The following is a 17050-nucleotide window of genomic DNA, read 5'->3' on the forward strand; positions in this document are numbered from 1 at the left end:
GTGATGACTATTAAAACTTACCGGAAGTGCCGATGCCGGAACAGAGAAAATCATGGCTTCATTAAATATCGGACTCTGTTCACCGCGCTTGACTGTCGTTTTCTTCTTGTTTACTTTCTTGCCGTTTTGCAATAAGTAAACTTTGACAAAAGGATCTGAAAAAAAGTGAAACACATATTATAAAAACAGAATGAAATACATGTTATGAAACAAAGATCATTTAGACCATAAAACGCGTACATATTTTCATCAGTCTATGTTAATGTCGTCGCGTATATGAATGAGTACAAAAAAAAAATACAAATGATAAACAGACAACAAAAACAATTTTATAAGATGATTATATACTAGTATTTTAGTATCTTGTTATGTTTTTAAATTAATACAGTTTTTCTTGCGATCTAAAATAGCATTTTCTATTAATATATCAACCTATCAACCATTGGTTTTGCATCAAAGTTTTGAAAATGTTAGCAAAATGTTATATTTGACCTAAAATATTGAATAAAGAGCTGATACTCTGTTGCATAACTTAGTTCTAGTGGAATGCATTTTTTCACGGCGTCTCAACGCCGTGAGTGTAGTTTTCGGTAGCATGGGCAAAAGTCACGTGACAAGTTTGTTGTACACAATACCTATCCGAATATGGAGTAACTATTTTCCACTAGGGTTGCACCATATGCGATCAGATCGAAAAAAGAATACATTGTTTAGTACAACTAAAATACAAACGGTTATCATATCTTGTCATAAAAAAACTAAGGTAATAATAAGAATAAAATTATAACCTTTCAGTCCCTTAGTTAAATACTAGCTTCAGTTACCCTTAACGGTTATTGAATTTTCTAACGGGTTTTTCGCTAAAAACTGACCATACCCATTTAAACGGACAAACGTGACACACCCACTAAATGGCTAGGCAACATCATAAACAGTTTAAGCTTTTATGGAGATTTTAAAAGAAAAAAAGCGTTTAAAAGGTAATTAATTTTGTTGGACTTCTTAACCAGGGTTCTTGAGTTCTAAACAATGGTACTCATATCTAACGTTTTTACACTGTTATCTCATATAGTTGTTTAAAGATTGTGTGTTATAAAGAAACAGCTATAACACCATAAATCTAACTTAAACCTCCGACTACATAAAATGTCTAACACACATGTGTAAGCCCAAACACAATTGTCATTTGAATTTGATTTTATTTGTAAATTACAGACAGGCAAATAATGGATCTTTGCATAACGATATACATTTGGAATCAAGTGTTTTCTCTTTTCTTCTTTATTTGCTAAGACCATTTTATTTTCTAAGAAAAAATAGATTAAAAAACAGAAAGAAAGAAAGAAAGAAAGGATCATACCCCCTGTGTCTTTAGCATCAGACCAGCGCAGGTTGCGAGCTTTTACTATGACAATAGTTAGGCGTTCTGCTGTAGGAAGATAACTCAATGAGAACATTATATCACCGAACTCTGTTGGCTTCTGAAAACGAAAAAATGATAAGATTTAGATAATATATATATGTATGAATATATTGTACGGATGTTGTATAAAAACATGTATAGATATTTGCCAACGCTTATATGTTTGTTTTAAATAAATAAACCTTCGTTGATAATAATAATAATAATAATAATAATAATAATAATAATAATAATAATAATAATAATAATAATACTAGTTATAATAATAATGATAATAATAATAATAATAATAATAATAATAATAATAATAATAATAATAACAATAATAATAATAATAATAATAATACTAGTAATAATAATAATAATAATAATAATAATAATAATAATTATAATAATAAAATAATAATAAAATAATAATTAAATAATAATAATAGCAAAAATAATAATAATAATTTAATAATAAAAAAAATAATAATAAATAATTAAAAAGAAAAAAAATAACGTGAAATATACGTCAGAGTAAAAATCGCTATGAAGACAAATTGACATTATTTGTTAACTAGGAATAGAAGTATATTATCGTGTAAAAAGAGAAGACAAACACGACTTGTGAGAGGCAAACAGATGTTATGTCATTCACAGAAATACACGTAACAGATACATCACGCGGATGGGACCATGAGGTTAGGGCCAGCTGTTTTTCTTATTAAAAAAATTAACGACTTATTTTGTTTTAAAACTAAAAACAAATCTATGCCTTATCTAAATCGGATAGAAATTTCTAGATAATAGGCCTATTTCGTTCGTTTGTAATATTTTTAAAATAGTCAAGTTTTGACATCATCAAAACCTTTGCAAGCAAGCTGACAACGTGAAGTCTATTTCTAGCAATAAAGGAGCAGCGTCACGACAAAACCAACATAATGGGTTTGCGACCAGCATGGATCCAGACCAGCCTGCACATCTGCGCAGTCTGATTAGGATCCATGCTGTTCTTTTTCAGATTTCACTTGTTATACGGTTTGTAAGCGAACAGCATGGATCCTTATCAAATTGCGCGGATGCAAAGGCTGGTCTGGATCCATGCTGGTCGCAAACCCACTATGTTGGTTTTAGTCGTGAGGCTGCTCAAATGATGACGTAACCTGATTAGATAGAAGTATTTGTTTGTACAGAAACACGATGCACTTTTGATAGATTAGATAGATTAGGAAATCAATATTTACAAATTATTTATTGAAAGACATGTTACTTTCGTTGCCAGTTATCATGCCATGTTATCTTAAACAAGTTTGACAGGTTAAGTGTTTTCTAAATGAACCAGACAAATCCAGTCAAACTGAAACATGTGTTGCATTTTTAGAAATTGTATTTCAATATTTTGTTTTAGCTCTATATGGGAAAAATGTTAAGATAAGACAGATTACATACATGTATGTCTTAAAACACTCGCGCGAAAGTATATGTTATCATTGCCTTAATGTACCATATGTAGGCGGGATGTTTTTTCTTAGTGAATTGTTTGTTAATTTTTTGCCCTTTTTGCCATTAGCGCCTGTTTTGGATCTCGTAATAATGTACAATTGAGCTACTGAATTCAGCAAATGCATTCGGCAAACTTCGGAATTTTCCGATTCTATATTTATATGCATTTGATAAGCGGCTATTTAACAAATTTAAATATCTTTCTTTCTTTTATAACATTATAACAAACTGAAAATGGAGGAAAATGCACGCCACACGCTTGTGATGATAATATTACCCAAACCAAGGAAGTGTCTCGTGCTTAAATTACAACTCCCCGAAATGCTGTTACATTATATAAATGTTAATTTGCGTCAGCTTTATCTAACGTCAACTACAGAAATTTCTAAGATTTATGCTAAAGATTATAGTTAAAGTCATCTTTAACGACATCCATCTATATCTTTAAGATGCTAGCTACGTCATCTATCTCTTTAAGAATTAAGCTTACGCCATCTTTATCTTGAAAGATTTAAGCTTTAAGTTACGTCATCTTAATTTCTAAAATGTTTGCATACGTCGTCTATATCTCGAAGATTAAGCCACATTTTGATAGGGTTCCTGAGATCGACGTCACCTATACGAAGTTCTGATTCTCCTATTACTTTATGACGTTGATATTTGTCTATGGCAAACAGCTGAAATTGAAGCGTCTTTTCCTCCAAAATTTCAGGGTTAAAGTTGAACAAGAAACGCTCTTTGTAAATAGGATCCGTCGTGTTACGTTGAATCTGAAATGAATTACATCTTCAATGATTAACATTATTAACAGCTGACTGTTTAAGTATTAGCAAGTCATTTCCTTGAAATCGAAACTAAAGAACTTGAATTCTCATAGTTTCGTAAGACAAACGAGGGCGATAGCATACAACAATCACTGCTGTCACACTGACGTAATTAAACTGAACTTGCATCATAGGAGTGTCCATTTTAAACGTGATGGACGATTTTTAAGATTTCAAATTTTCATTCATTGACGTCGAGAATTTTTAAAATAAATCGAATTCTTAAAATAAATCAAAATAAACACGAATCGATGTTTAATTGAGAGACAATATCAACAGACAATCTGGTATACATTATCTGTATCTACAAGTTACTATTTTCTTTTTTCTATTCTTGACCAATCACATTGCAAGACACTTCATCAAAAGACTTTTGCCAACATATACAGATCTTTCTTAAAAGAACACTGTTTTTACCTTTGTTTGAAATTTGGAATCTGAATCTGGAAGTATCATTCCTCTAATGTATGTATCTAAAGTTCCTGTATACTGATTGGCTGTCAAATCACGAGCTTGTATAATGCTGACCACAAGTTCCGAAACCTCCCTGAAACAACAACAACAAAAACAACATTATATACAGAAACAATCATTGTCCGTTCGTCTGAAGAAAGTTACCGAAATACCTCACAAGAGATGGTGCCCAAATGTACTGTGCAAATTACAGTAATAAAATATCCCTGGAACATAATTACTATATTTTCCAGTAAGTTCTCCTGACGAAGTTCAAAAGGTCGGTTGTTTGCTCTTGGTAAAATACAATAAAACATGCCATTATACGTAATGCATTTTTATTAATGTTATAATAATATATGTTTTTACACATAAAAATGTGCCTTCATGATTAAAAACATCTAAAAAAGTAAATATAAAAGTTATATGTTATCTTGCCGTATTATTCCTTGAAGCAAATTAAATTCTCCTGAAAATTCAGCAAAGTTCATCGTTTATGCTTGCTTTAAAGACCTGATTATGTATTGAACAATGGTGCAAACAGCATATATTTTATCATATACAGCATCGAAACGAAATAAAGATACACAAACAAATACTAAAGTATATAATAAGCCAAATTTTAAATTTTATATTAATCTTTCATGAATCTTTACATACGAAAATCGTGAAAATTACATCGGTACTGACAAAATCACAAGTGCGTTTATAAATTTTAACTTTTGATAAATATCTGATTGTATTTGAATACAATGACTCATTTTAGGTTAGGCCTAACATACGTTATCAAAGTTTTTTATTCATGCTTTTTTAAAATATATTTCTTCGTTAATAGCTTCTGTATTTTTCCTAGTTTACTGACAATAAAACTCTTAAATTGCTTTCTCATTTTCATCATATATTATATTAGAAATCTCTTAAAATAGTTCCGATGGATGCACATGACATTTGAATGATACTAAATTCATTCGGAATGTTTGAGAGGATCTAAAAAAACATATTTTATTACCAAGTGCAGGTATGTCATGAAAATTGATCAATACAAAACAATGACAAATCAATATAATCAAATATAATTTCCTGGCAAATAATTGCAGGCAATTTACTAAAAGACGGCACGTCAACAACATCTTTACTCTCCAAAACAACACTAAATAACATGTTTTAACCGTCTAGAGGTCTATCTGTAATATAGATAATAGAGGTATAACGTGAGTAAGCAGCAAAGCAATGGCTTATGTCAGTGTGTTAATGTCTCCGGTCACAAAAGTAATTTTCAGACCAAAATAGACCAAGCAGGAGCGAGAGATTCATTAAACTTGCAAGCTTGTGGAAAATAAATGATTAGAATAAGTTCTACATAGTGCCAAGATTGATGAAACTAAAATCTGATATGATAGAGTGACTTGTAATAAATAAATTTATGTCGTGATTTATTTCCTTCCAGACAAGGAATCCACAAAACAACGTTGTCAACTACACGAAGAATACCAATGTAAAAGGAAAGTGAGTGATGTTAAATTTCCGATCCTTAAAAATAGTTCAGCACCACATTATTTCTGTGTTTGTGGTATTTTTAGTTTTCACTTTTTGGCATTTTTCTAGATGGGTCGTTCCAATATTCCTACTTGAATAATGTTGAATTACCCTTAGAATATGTTGCCTGCTTTTTAAATTTGTCTTTTGACGTCTTATCTGTGATGTGCAGGCTTCATAACCTCTGATTCCCCTTTAAAATTCCACTTAATATCTTATTTGGGGACCATACGCCGCTCTTCATGGAATGTCACGATAGTGTCACATTGAAGGTTTCATGATTACCGCTGTATTAAAACATCTGCCGATGTTTCTAAATTCCAAATTTTACTATAATTACATGTTTGATGTTTTAATGTGAATACTGCTAGTAGTTTATATTATCGATGATAGAGACATTTTTAAAATGTTCTGGTTAAATATACAATTACGTTGATTTTGGACATCATCAATGAAATACAAGGAAAGACCAAAATCTTGACCAATTCTTTTACCATCTAGTAAATCTTCATATATTGATAGTATATGTATTAAGTTTGTTCTTTTGCTTATTGTTCTACTGACGTCTAGTTCTTCTTCCATCAATAAGAAGCATTTTGTTTATAGAAAAAGTAGTTTTTCAGCGAGATTACAGAAAGTCAGAATATGAACGCCATTGAGTCATTATTGCGTTTTTCTTTGACATATAATTAACTTATCGATTGGAACAAATTTTAATCTTTGGCTTACGCACATTGAACACATTTATAAGATTTAAGAATTGCTGATATCTGTTTAATAACCTATCAATAATTTATTTACTGACTGACTGACATAATACCCACACAATACAACACCGCTTGACATTTAGAGATAATTTATAAGATATCTCCTTAAGCAAAACTAGTAATTTAATAAGATTAGGTCGTATAGAAGATTATTGAGCTAAGAAGTTCAATTTTGATGAAAACATTCCACGCTATTATTGAATGTTATCCAAATGTTATATGAAACAAATGAAACATATATCAAAACAGTAAAATTTGGAAAAAAGTGTTTGAATTAATATGCATATATTTGAACACATATAAAATGGTTTGGCTTTATTTGAAACTATAACAAATCTTATACAGGTCACTTGATATATTACTTCTCACTTGCATGTGAATTTCTTTATATATGTTTCATTCAATTTGACAAAATATCCGTAGATAAATCAAACTGAAACCTATATATTTCGACAGATTTTTGTTATACTAGGTCAATGTCTGCGGGACTTATTTTAACTTTAGTGCTGAAATGTTCCGAGGAATTTCTTATTGCTGTCCAGCTATTAATCTATAAGCTGACAAGTATACAATGGCAACCAGAAAATATATTACTTGACATACAGAACTACATTATAAAAAAAAACGATTCTACATACCGAAAGAAGAAAACATATTATGACAAGAACATTGACCTATATTACATTAGAATTTATAGTGGTAATTAAAGTGTCACCTAAAATTTTCATATGTTTACCAGCTTTTATAATTGTCTGCTAAAAGTTCCGTTGAATCAGGTATAAATGTTTTAAAGACAAGGACATATTCCAGTATCATGGCAATACGTGTAGGTGTTGTTTATAGACCAAATAATAATGGAAAATAACCATTTACTTCTTATTTAAAACGGTATTTTAATAATGAATTTTTCAAGGCCATTTCTCAAACAATTTTGTTTATAAGCTTCTGAATTAAAAGAAAAATAAATCTAAATTGATGGAAGATGACGGTATATACCAACAGTTGCTTTATTATGTAATATGAGCTTGGTTTAAACAATATTTATTTCTTCATCAATATTTACAGGCAAAATTACAATATATAAATTGCATTCAGGATTGAGTAGAAAGCTTAAAGCTTATATGAAACTCTCTCCTGTAAAAGATATTAGCAATTTATTTCATTAAGAACATGATATAGTTTTTGTAATAACAGTTTATTGTATCTGCATTTAATTCCTTCCGTATATTTACAAGAAGATAATAAATACCTACCACGTATGACGTAATTTGTAAAGGAGCTGAACATGTCAAGTGTATAAGATGCAATGCCTATATCAAAATTTAAATCATGATTCGATATGGGAGAAAGGGAGATAAATAGACAGAAAAAAAAAGAGGAGGTCAGAATGGAAGCACAAAAAGGAGAGCTTGCAAAATGGTATGGTCATGATGTGAGATTACGTGATCCTACAATGAATTTCCTGTTGTTGTTTTTTTTTCTATTCAAACACGATTATGTAACTTCAAAAAATGAGTATTCGTTATCTCACTTTACACAACTTTAAGAGATCTTTGACCTCAAAGGAAATCATGAATTTCAAAAACGTTCATCCGTTCTTTATAACATTTAAAACAAACATCTCTTTTAGTAGGATTTCGTTTTTCATTATTTTGAAGAAGAATTATACAAAACAAAGCAAAGAAAAAAACTAAACTACGCAATAGAAGTGAAATGGGTATTTTTCATGCATAGAAAATATTTATTATAAATTGAATTCAGAAAACATAAAGATATATATTTAATATAATGCATGACGTCACGATGCTATATTTGCATTTTCTATTTTCATTTCTATTTAAGTTAACTTTCTCGGTAAGAAAATATTGAAACGAGATAAAATATAACACATTATTTGGAAATATTAAACCTCAGTAAGGTATATGACATCAAGTTTCTCATATTACCATTAAAGTAATTAACATTTGATTTAGATATCACCTGTTAGAGAATAAGTCTCTAAAAAATAACTTCTGTACTGCTACATGTATTACATTTCAAATGTTCTGTCATTAAACGGAATTAAATATTAAATTCTATAACTGATATAATAAAACCAAATGCAAAAATTCCTTTAATACCTTTCAATATCACTTCATTCTGATCAAATATACCAACCATATGTACAGATTGTTGACTCTGGCAACTGATGGTCATGCTGCTTTAATTGCAAACGATAAATGTTGCTGGAAATGTTAAGAAGTACATTTCCAATCACTGAGAACAAGAGACTGATGTTTGTGTCCCGTGAAATTGTTTGCTATTTTGTTGCTTCCCTACGTCTGAGTGGTTTGTTATATTAAGTAAATTGACGGATTATCTTGGGAAATAATTATACGATTTCTGAATATTTTTTACTAATAGGCACACGAACGAGATGATTCTTGAATAATATATGAATACATGTGCATATCTTTAAATTGATCATGTTTCAGAATGCTTATAAAAATTTCGATGTTTTTATTGTTTACAAGTATTAATATATAATTTATAATGCCGAAAGAAACACGCCAGTTAAAATGATGATGTTTATTGTGAAAAAATTCAGACTCTATAACAAAAGAAATTAATATTGGAACTATTTGTCATCAAATTATTGATCGCTCAAGAGCATAAAAAATAATAGATAATGAAAATTTCTTCATATTAAATATTTCAGGATCAATTTTGACACGTTAGATTGTGTTACTCTGTGCATTATTTACTTTCTTTGTTTACCGTCTTACCTCTTAAATAATAAAACTTGAATGCATTCGCGTGGTGTTTGAAAAAATGATAGTTTTAATCATAAATAACATTTCTCAGAGAATTCATCAACAAATTAATGCACGAATACAGTTAATTAAGCAAAATAGGGATGCACAATAGGAAAAGAATTCCCATTTATCATGTTTTTATCTGCTGAAATCAGATAATTAAATGAAAGACGTTGTATCAACGGCCCAATTACTCTATAGTTGGTATTAAAATGTTGACTTTAACTGTCTCGAGATCTTAGAGTAATAGTGATATAACGTGATGAATATACATAATGGCGTTTGTCAAGGAAGGTGTAACCGTCTCTGGTCGTACAATAATCTGATATAACTTAAAATAATAGAAACAAATCAGAAATGCACATCTCAGACAAAATAAGTGTTATGTTTAAAATGGCTGTAGTGCTGAAAACACGTAAAAAAACACAAAGCAATATGTGATCAAAGTCTCAGAGAAAAAAATCTCTGTATATCAATCTGGTTCACGATCTTAATTAGGAAAGAAGATTTAAAATGTTATATAAAAATAGCAACGTAAAATGTTATGGGATTTCTATTATTATCTGAAGAATATGCTTAATGACATGGCTTCAAATTGATTAAATAAGTTTTGTCTTTAGAGGCAGACAAAAAATTCTCCCAGAGACTTATCATTTTAATTGCTTTTTTTAGATGATTTAAAATTATTTTGTTCAAAACTGAAATTCCGTAAACTCCCAACTTTGTCACTTAGATATTAGTAACTGTAAAAGGTGATTTAAAAGCAAAGTACAGGCTAATGGGACTCACATTTTCAAATTTTCCCCAATTTACAACTGAAATTATCATGCAGGCAAACTTCTCCGTGTTACTTAAAAACTTAAAACTACTCTTAGTTTAAACATAGTTTATTTCTAACAAATTCACAATATATATACAGACAATAATGTACACAATACAAACATGATATGTTGAAAAAGGATTGGTTCCGAAAGCTGAGCTTATAAAGGCTTTCTCCTTATAGATTTACAATGCATAAAATACGGTATGACAGTATATGTGACTTGCTTGAAATATATCTGATTTTACATTGTTTTTAAGAAGTTAAAGTCAAAATTGTTTCTAACATTTAGTTATAATATAAAGCAAAACTATATACAAAAATAAGAAATGAGAATACAAGACTGCATCATTTTGTTATATAAATTTAAAGAGAAATAACGTAAATTAAGATAGAATTAAGATAGAAAGAAATGATGGAAGAAACTTTAAGCAAAATAGAAAAGAAGAAGAAATAAATGAAATATGGATCATTCGGATAGTTCGACGATTTAAATGGGAAGTATTTAGTGATTTGAGCTGATGTGAATATGCTTAAGAGAATCTCCTGCTTTCTCGGATGTATGTATGAACGGCTTCAAACAGTCTTCTGTTTGCATCATCACTAATGTTTGGGTCTCCATTTAATAACTTTTGGAGAGTTGCTGAATAAATAGTAGATATAGTGTTAAGAAAAGAGGCCCTGCTGTCAGCATAGCGTTGACATTCAAAGAAAAAGTGGTAATTACTTTCCACTATGCCACACTGACAAAAAGGAGATGGAGAAATATTTTTCTTAAATAGATGCTGGTTTAGAGAACTACATTCAGTACGAAGTCGAGCATGATAGATCTGCCATTTTCTATCGCCTTCATAGAAATAAATCGGACAACTAGAGCTGCTTCGTCTCAAATGGGATTTGAATGCAGACAGTGAACGTAAATTTTGTACTTCAGTTGGAAGGGCGTTCCATTTATTCAGAGCAGTTGGAAGAAAAGCATTTTGATAAAGAGTTGTTCGTGTTCGAATAGTCTGAATATTTGTAGCATTGCGTAGATCGTACCTTAAATTTTCGCCTACAGTAGGTGGAAGTAAAGAACACAAGTAATCTGGTGTTAAGCCATTTTTCATGGGGTACTCCAGCCTTTTCTATCGACCAGTCTGATTGGACCCCAGGTAGGATAACCTACTCTTGAAGATACAAATCAGTCAATAAGAGCTCTATAATGTATGCTTAAACAATAATTTGTAAGAGTATATAAAATGTATATGTCGATCCTTACGTATCATTCTTGTCGAAACAAATTACTGACAAGACAGAAGAAAAACAAAAGCGGAAGACCAATGAAAGGTCATTTCTCGTACTCAGAAAATAAAGTTCTATTTCAGGGGAAACCTCGTTTAATTAACTTAAAGGATACATTTGGTCAGATGTTAAATAAAGCTTGTTTGTTATGCAACCATGTTTGTCAGAATTTTTAATGAAATAAAACAAAATATTATAATGCTATATCTGACGAAATATTTCATAACAATTAAAAAAAAAGTAAAAATAAATTGTTTTTACCTTAAAAGATTAGTTACATAAAATTTCTATGTTAATTTAAATACACGAATGTTGTTCTTAATCAGAATAAAATGTTCTTGGATAAAATATTATTCTTCTTTTTTGCAGGTTCTTCGATGTTTCAAAAAGTTCCAACTCGCTTTCAAAAAGAAAGAAAAAATAATTAACCGAGAAATGTTTTCATTCTAGTTATTCTGTAATCATCTTAATCAAACTTATATATGAAAATTAATTGTATAATCCTTAGACAGCAAATATATAATTTTATACACTTTAATAAGAATTTATAAAACATTTGAAGTTTACAAATGGCGAATGAGCAACAGGTTATTTAATAATCGAATGTTCGAATGGCAGATAATTGGTCTAAAATAAAATCACCGAATAATCGACGAAAAAAACAACAACAACAAACTACAACATAAAATGCATGATTAATATGATCATGTCACATACCTTTCTATGCTTCTTTTTATTAGCTAAAACCCTATCTTTTTTCAACATCAGCGTGGTCATAGACATTTAGAAAAATCAATTTGGAATCGATAATAAAAGATTATCTTTATGAAAATTGCAAACGCTTGCAGTATTCAAATCTTTAACACTGAAAACTTTGGAATTTGATTTCGAACAGATAAAAAAATAATAAGAAGGAGATGAAGTACAGTGAAATTTTATATAAATGCCAAACATTTCTTTTGACTACGAAGGAAAGCTTTGAGCAAAATCTGTCACCAGTATGTGTTGATTTCCACCTAAACCTGGGGCAAATATTATATCAGAAGCAACAATGTCAAATATTGAAATGTTTTTGTAGTCACATCTTACATAATTAATGTGCGTGGCTAACCCAGTTTAAAATGAATTATTTCTCTATTAGACATATCAATCATAGACCAAATTGAACAGATTTCGTATGCTTCTAATATCTGCATGAAACATTTTAACTGAGAGCTTAATCAATTTAAGGAATTGCTAAATGGTGTCTAGCTAAAAAATGAAATATGGATTGACCGAAACAATCCAGTTGTTTTTTTTAAAATCTCCAGCGAAACTAGAAAACATTTTGAAGACAAAAGTAAATAAATATTAACGCCAAGAAGCTTGCGCACTTTAAATAAAAACACATCAGGAAGTGTCATTCTCCTGAAGCGTTTTTTATCATGCCATGAACACCTTATTTTAAGAAGAAAGTTAACGTTTCTTGGAAGTGGTGGTTAAATAAATCTATTTCAAGTCTTGATATCGTATTTTGTGCATATTAAATATTTCATTACCTCAATATAAAAACAGAAACCGTTTAAAACTTCAAGAACATTATAACAATCTTCCACAGACACATAAAGAAAAAAATTTAATCATAGTACAGTCGCAACTTTAATACAGAATAAACACATAAAATGACGAAAGCTGCGAAGCACGTACGATTAGGCACCACATCAAATTGTAAAGACATATGATACAAAGTTGAAATCTTTTGCAATGCCTGATCAAATCGGTTGTAGTTTTGAACAAACGACAATACAAAGGTACACATGAACGGATTTCTTGGACTCTCTAAGAGGATACTAAAGTCAATGTTTGAAATATGTTTTGATATCCTTCCAAAATTGTAACCATATTATCAACGTACCAGTCTTAGAATTAATCATAAAGTTTCATAATTCACTGATGCAACTGGAAATTTGATTGTTGACTGCATCTTTGCTTAAGTGTAATTGTGTAATTCTTGTTCAGTTTAATGATGGAATATTCTTGTTCTACAAGTTAATTGTATGTGCCTTAGTATCTGATCCACAGCTTTATTGTCAGAAAACGGAAGACCTATAAAAGACTACAGCAATTAAACATGAATACGTAATTAACTTTGGTAACAAGAACTTGTAAGACATGATGATTCAATATCAATTCCTATACTGTACTTAAGCTGCTGTGGTGCTTTAAAGCCGAGCTTTTCTTAAATAAAATGATTCTTTGTAAGGATTAGAACTTTGGCCAAAGACTGTCACTGAATGTGTTGATTTCCACCTAAACCTGGGACAAATATTATATCAGAAGCAACAATATCAAATATTGAAATGTTTTTGAAGTCACATCTTACATAATTAATGTGCGCGGCTAACCTAGTTTAAAATTTATTATTTCTCTATTAGACATATCTATCAGCGACCAAATTGAACAGATTTCGTACATTACTTATATCCGCATGAATTGTTTTAACTGAGAGCTTAATCAATTTAAGGAACGGTGTCCAGCTAAAAAATGAAATATGGATTGACCGAAACAATCCAGTTGTTTTTGAAATAAAAATCTCCGGCGAAAATAGAAATCATTATGAAGACAAAAGTAAAGAAATATTTACGCCAAGAAGCTCGCGCATTTCAAATAAAAACACAACAGGAAGTGTCATTCTCCTGAAGCGTTTTTATCATGCCATGAACACCTTATTTTAAGAAGAAAGTTAACGTTTCTTGGACGAGGTGGTTAAATAAATCTATTTCAAGTCTTGATATCGTATTTTGTGCATATTAAATATTGTATTACCTCAATATAAAAACAGAAACCGTTTAAAACTTCAAGAACATTATACCAATCTTCCACAGACACCTAAAGAAAAAAATTTAATCATAGTACAGTCGCAACTTTAATACAGAATAAACACATAAACTGACGATAGCTGGGAAGCACGTACGAACAGGCACCACATCAAATTGTAAAGACATATGATACAAAGTTGAAATCTTTTGCAATTCCTGATCAAATCGGTAGTCGTTTTAAACAAATGACAAGATATAGGTGCACATGAACGGATTTCTTGGACTTTCTAAGAGGATACTAAAGTCGATGTTTGAAATATTTTTGTTATTTTTTCGAAAAGGTTACCATGTCATCAAGTTACCAGTCTTAGTCTTTATCTTTGATAATTCACTGATGCAACTGGAAATTTCTTTGTTGACTGCGTCTTTGCTTAAGTGTAATTGTGTAATTCATGTTCAGTTTAATGATGGAATATTCTTGTTCTACAAGTTAATTGTATGTGCCTTAGTATCTGATCCACAGATTTATTGTCAGAAAACGGAAGACCTATAAAAAACTTCAGCAATTAAACAAGAATACGTAATTAACTTTGGTAACAAGAACTTGTACGACACGATGATTCAATATCAATTCCTACAACGTACTTAAGCTGCTGTGATGCTTCAAAGCAGAGTTTTTCTTAAATAAAATGATTAATTTGAATACATTTGTATAGAAAAATAACATTATTTTTAATTATTTACATACATTGGCATCAATAACAAAGACTTTTAAACGGATGGAAAATTTCTGAGCATTGCTTTCAAACTTTATGGGACAGAGAACTAGACTGGCGAACGAGACATTATCAAGAAGTCAATTGTTTTCTGAATAGGGCTACACAAAAGGTTGTTACACGTTAACTGCTTTTTGTGGATATAAATTAAATGAGCATGTTATGAGCCAAATCTACAGAATAAAGCACTGAAATTTCCTTCATGTGACACTTAAAATATAAAAGAGTTGTACGGAAACGAAACGTAATAATATTCAGGATTCAGAAAATCAAGGAACACATGCGCTGCAATCATTTTATTTCGTTCTATTTTTAATCTACAGATTTCATATAAATATAGCTATGCGAAGCATAGCGATTCTCAACAATGTTGTCCTGTCAATATAGTTAATTTATTTAGTCCAATAATACTTCATTAATTACATCAAATATGTCTGCCGTTACTGTCTTCACTAAAATGGCGACAACGTTAACGTGGCGTGAGAGATTTGAGCACCAATCTTCATTCTTCATTTAATCAGCAATCGAAGGACAAAGGTTGAAAAATTGATAGTTATATCAGAAAAGTAACCACTAAAAAGGTTCTAAATCGATCTTGTATTACTGTTTTTACAGGGGTCTAATATATTCTACAATGTATAAGGATAGGCAACAGTTTCCTGGCATTAGTGACATGATATCAAACTACCAATGTCTCTTGATTTAAATAACTATAAATGATGGTCATGTATTCTACCAAGCTACTGTATATGACCGGAAACCAAAAGCATACAATATCGGTAAGTAAATTGCTGACAGACAGAAAGCAAGAAGTTTAACGCGCAAGTACCTGATACCGACTTAACGACATGCAATAACACATTACACACCTGGTCGGAATTGTAATTAATCAATTCCTGATATTTTAGGTATTTTGAGTTATTTTTCTATGCTCACATACAGAAACAAGTATAAACATACTTACTGGATGAACAGATGAAATTAGTTTGTTTTCAATCTTAATTTGTATTCATAAATTGAAAAAAAAACAAACAATTGAATAAATTCAATTACTATTATTCTAAGTAGGTGAATATCGGTTAACCCATTACATAGAGGATATTTATTTGTTTGTGTGTTAGATGAAATTTTATTTCATCGAGTGGGCTTTAAAAACAGTATTTTCACGAGTGGCGTAGCCACGAGTGAGAATACTGTTTTTAAAGTTCACGAGATGAAATAAAATTACATCTTACACAACAAACAAACAAATTTTCTTTTTATTTTATGCTTAAAAACAAGTTATAAACGAAATTTCCATAATATTAACGTTAATATTAAAATCTGGTTTCCCCATTGAGAGCCTCATTTAGTCGGAATTTCTCATTAAATACAAGAAGTCTTGAGCTGAAAAATAAAATAAGTTCGGCAATCAACGTTAAATGACGGTGATATTATTCATTTTATTAAAAAAATATGAATGTTCGCTTGTTTTAATAATAAAAATAAACAATTCATGTAGGAGAAAAAGTCAAACCATCCATCCAAATTTCTGCTACTGCGAATTTATATTAGACCTGGCTTTGTTAAATGTAAGCGGAAGCCATTTTTTAAAGTTGTGTATTTCACGGGAGGAAAATAATTGTGTTTGATTCAGAGGAATATCATTTGGATTTGTTAGCCATACACCTTAAAGTTTTTAAAAGAAAGAAAACTTATTTGAGGATTGTAACAGACAAAAAAAAGTGTTGACAGATGTGAAAACATTCAAAAATGCAGATAGGAAAATGGAAAACTTGGAAGCTGGCTCAGGAACGCTGGGTAGTTTACTTATTCTACGAGCAGATGGCTGCCATTGCTTTCAAATTTTTCATAAAGCATACGACAGTTATTGCTCGTAGGAGCAAATGTCATCAAGAGCAGTTTTGCATGTGGAAGGAATGTATTTTTCAGACTGTAAAAAATGAAACAAAAAAAATTTAGAGACGAAATTTGGAATTTGAATGAATAGAAGTAAGTTTTCTTCTTCTTACTACTTTTGACTTTTAAGTTATTTATCATTTTCAGCTTCCGACATTGTCAGAATTGTCAGCAAAAATAAAATTGAGGT

At 30.2% G+C, this 17050-nt stretch overlaps 1 protein-coding gene across 1 annotated transcript in view; it reads right to left on the bottom strand.

The window, feature by feature from the left end:
* The window catches only part of LOC132754704 (synaptotagmin-12-like), a 72064-nt gene that overhangs the window by 5191 nt on the left and 49823 nt on the right, over window positions 1-17050 (bottom strand). The window contains exons 4-7 of the mRNA XM_060745383.1: window positions 4150-4279; window positions 3466-3678; window positions 1361-1481; window positions 22-155 (exon numbers count right to left, since the gene is read on the bottom strand). Coding sequence (XP_060601366.1) covers window positions 22-155; window positions 1361-1481; window positions 3466-3678; window positions 4150-4279 — 598 coding nt within the window. The remainder of the gene's footprint in view (window positions 1-21; window positions 156-1360; window positions 1482-3465; window positions 3679-4149; window positions 4280-17050) is intronic.

This window comes from Ruditapes philippinarum, unplaced genomic scaffold (genome assembly GCF_026571515.1).
Source record: "Ruditapes philippinarum isolate M1 unplaced genomic scaffold, ASM2657151v2 ctg804_1_1_1_1, whole genome shotgun sequence".
Lineage (NCBI taxonomy): Eukaryota > Metazoa > Mollusca > Bivalvia > Venerida > Veneridae > Ruditapes > Ruditapes philippinarum.